General features: G+C 59.0%; 1 protein-coding gene across 1 annotated transcript in view; it reads left to right on the top strand.

Annotated features, from left to right (window-relative positions):
- Positions 1-418: 418 nt before the first annotated feature.
- ZNF276 (zinc finger protein 276) overlaps positions 419-3,525 on the top strand; it is a gene marked incomplete at its 5' end in the record, with an annotated part of 6,815 nt that continues 3,708 nt past the window's right edge. Inside the window, 4 exons of the mRNA XM_010281441.1 lie at positions 419-728; positions 843-895; positions 1,485-1,982; positions 2,976-3,054. Of these exons, the coding sequence (XP_010279743.1) occupies positions 419-728; positions 843-895; positions 1,485-1,982; positions 2,976-3,054 (940 nt within the window). The remainder of the gene's footprint in view (positions 729-842; positions 896-1,484; positions 1,983-2,975; positions 3,055-3,525) is intronic.

Below are 3,525 nucleotides of genomic sequence, written 5' to 3'. Positions count from 1 at the left end.
GGTGGCTGAGAAATGGTGAGCCTCAGAAGAGGCCGCGCGAGCTGGGGCAGCTCAGGCTCGCAGAAGCCAAGGGACGCGACCACTGGCTATAAATACTTCAGAGATAAATGCTGGGGAGGGAGAAGAACTACTTAAGCGGAGGGACAGCATTGGCAAAAGCACAAACGCGTGCGAGCGAGTGCCGGGAATGCTGCAGCTGGGTGGAGGTGCCTCCACTGGGGCAATCAGGCCACAAAGGCTGATTTTAGGGTTGGCTCGTTGAGGTGCAGCACCCCGATCTGCAGGGGGGGCACAGGGAGGGTCTCTTCCTCGCGGGCTCCTCTGTGCTTGTGCCAAAGCCAGGACTGACTTGGATCATGGGAAGGGGAACATCTTCCAGCATGCTGGTGCCTTCAGGCCGGAATTCCTTCTCTGGCAGGAATCGGCAGAGCCCTGAGCACCGGGTATTGTCGCCTCTGCCACGGGAAGTTCTCCTCCAGGAGCCTGCGCAATGCTTTCGGGAAGGTGCCTGTGATGGGGGAGAACTCGGAGAAGCAGCGCCGCGTGGATCAGGTCTTCTTCACCGACTTCCAGCGGCTGGTCGGCGTGGCGGTGCGGCAGGACCCCGCGCTCCCCCAGTTCGTCTGCAAGAAATGCCATGCCCAGTTCTACAAATGCCGCAGCGTCCTCAGGACGTTTATCCAGAGGGTGAACGCCTCTCCCACGGGCCATATAAAGTCAAAAGGAAAGTACGTTGCGTTTCTTTCTTCATGGGAGTTATCAGGAGTAGTAAATCGCCGTGTGTTGACGCATGGTCCCTCCGTAACCCCTGAGACCCCACCGTGCTGTTCTGGCTTTTGCAGGAGCGGCGCAGCCCAGGCCCAGCCGGGTGTGGAAGGAGGTGCCTCCTGTCTGGGTGAGTGCCTGCTCCCGGAGCTGCTTTCCTTTTCTTCCTGTGACACCGTCAACGAGGGGCCGGGTTTTATGGGCATTGAGGAATGACCACCTGGCAGGGCAGTTCCTGTGTCCCTCGGCTTGGCCACGCCCTGGTCTGGCTGGTTATGGTTCCCCCTCCTCCCTCCGGCTCACCGGGAGGATCCTCCCTGGCACCGGCCGAGCTGAGCTGAACAGGCACAGGCTCATGCTTGGGGGTATGAGGAACAGGCCGAGCAGTTTGGGGTGGCAGTGCCAGGCCTGCCCCAGCTGCCACTGGACACTGGGGGCAATCGGAAATACACGTTCAGCTGTAAAATACACGTTCAGCTGTAAAATTAATGACATTGGCAGTCGGTGGGACTGCCTCCGCCCCAATCCATCTGGCTGCAATGCCTTTAGGGTGTCTCCCGCCTGCCTTCTGATGCAGAAGTCCAGTGCAGCCTTTGGGGGAGCGGGTCCGCCACCCTGTCCCCCTCTCTGGGGAGGAGTGGGTCCCTCCCTGCATCTGGCTGTGGCCTTCGCTGCCCCAGGGGACTGACTGTGCCCGTGCTGCCTCTCCCCTCCGACAGTCGACCTGATCACCTCCAGCCCGCAGTGCCTGCACAGCCTGGTGACGTGGACGCACGCGCACGCCGGGAGCTGCCCGTCGGTGCCCAGCCTGCAGAGCGTCCTCTCCTCCGAGTACTGCGGGATCATCCGCGCCGTCTGGGGCTGCGGGGACGGGCACGACTATGTCATGGATACGGATTCAGACTGTAGCACGGTGCTTGTCGACAATGCGTTGTCTGTCAAACGGGAGTGGAACAAGAGCACGGCGCAGCGCTTGACTGATAACGGGGCAGGGGCAGACAACACTGAGGCTGTTTTGGCCCCCAAATCCCAGCATGCTTCAGCAAGGATGACTCCTTGCCAGCAGCTGGCAAACAAAGGGACCACATCAGTGCCACTGAACATGGAGAGCGAGTCACCACAGAACAGGGATTCTTCTCACTCACAACTGCACAGCACGGCCTCCTTACAGGAGAAAGTCCTGCCGCAGCATGTGTCGCCACTGAGCAGCGCCGCAGGTAAGGGATTTGCCTTCTGGTCTTCCTCCAGGCCTCTGGGAAAGGGCAAGGAGCTGGTGAGCTGGCCCAGGGAGGGACGGTGGAGCTGGGTCCCCTCCTCAGAGACTGCTGCTCCTCAGGGAGGACGCAGACCCCAGCTGGGGAGTGCAGGTTGCCCAGAGAATCACCTCTGCTTGGGGACACCAAGCCTTGCCGAAGGGAAGGAGGAACATGGGTTCAGCTGACCACGTCATACAAAAAGAGCTGGTCTTCTCGCCCTGCACACTGTTTCCGCCCCGGGACAGAGGGGCGAGACCTGGCCATTCCCTAGCAAGCTGAGACCCCGTTGCCCTGCTCTGGCTGAGGGATGTTCGCCCATCAGGTGTTGCAGAACAGTCGCTGGCTTTCTGGCACCACGTTTGCCAGATGTTTATTTCTGCTCAATGCCCACCTCATCCGTATTCCAGCAGGGAGGGGTTTACCCTCCCCACTGTGGCTGCAGGTGATTTCCCTTTCCCAAACAGCAAAGGGAAGTTGCCGGGCGGTCTTGCTCGTGGGGCGAGTTAACGCTGGTTTACTGCTGAACTCTCCTCTTTGCTGGAAGTGGCGTTTGGGGATTAACACCGATTTTTGAGTTGCAGAAGTCGGGCTGTGTTTAGCTCCGACACCCACGGGAGATGTCTGCTGCTGGCAAGAGAAATAGCAGCTGGGACTCACCTGGGATGAGTCTTTTGGTTATGGAGCAGGTGTCATGGGGGAAACCAAAAGATGCTTGTGGAAAACGCAGGCTAAAGGCTCTCCCGTCCCTGAGGTGCAGGGAGAACGGTCTCCAAGCACACGAAACCCAGAGTTTGGTTTAAGTAGTCATTAAATTTTCATGGAGCATGTATTTTCATATGGTATGAGCCACCACGAGTGAACCTGGAGTGGTTGGTTCTTTCTCAGCAGCTGTCTCCGCTGGCTTGTTCTTGCTGCTTTTCCTTGTAACGCACCATGTTCTCCTTCATTCCCTAGGACAGTTGAGTGGGAAGCAGGTTCTGTCTGCAACGTCGGATGAGCGGGTAAAAGACGAGTTCAGTGACCTTTCTGAGGGGTGAGAGAAGAGTGGGTTTAAAATAGCCTAAATGTCTTCTTTGCGAGTATGAAATGACCCACCTCGGAGAGTGTGTTCTCCACGAGTGACCTGGTCCTCAAGACCCCTTGGAAGTGGCATCCAAGGTGCAGAGCGGTGGCTCTGCAGCGGCTGTGATGAAGCGCACGCCGCTGATGCGCTGAACTCCCCTCCTCGCCGCCTCTGCTGCAGTGGGGGTCTGCACAGCGGCGTGTGTTTGCATGTGCGTGTGCTCTCTGTGTTTGCTGGCTGCTCCCAGCAAACCTGCTCGTGGTTTTGTGGTTTGTTTTTTTTTTCCTCCTCTGCTCTGCGGAAGGAAACGTGCAGGGGGTGGTGGGGGAGTGCTCAGTCCTGGGGGGTGGCGGAGCTGCTGCTCCAGCCCCTCGCCAGGGCCGGCCGCCGAGAGCTCCTGCCTCGCCTGGGAGCAATGCCCCTTTGCCACTGCTCCCGGCT

Source organism: Phaethon lepturus, unplaced genomic scaffold (assembly GCF_000687285.1).
Source record: "Phaethon lepturus isolate BGI_N335 unplaced genomic scaffold, ASM68728v1 scaffold9182, whole genome shotgun sequence".
Classification (NCBI taxonomy): Eukaryota; Metazoa; Chordata; class Aves; order Phaethontiformes; family Phaethontidae; genus Phaethon; species Phaethon lepturus.
Note: the sequence above shows the minus strand (reverse complement) of the source record. Positions and strands in the feature narration are given on the sequence as shown.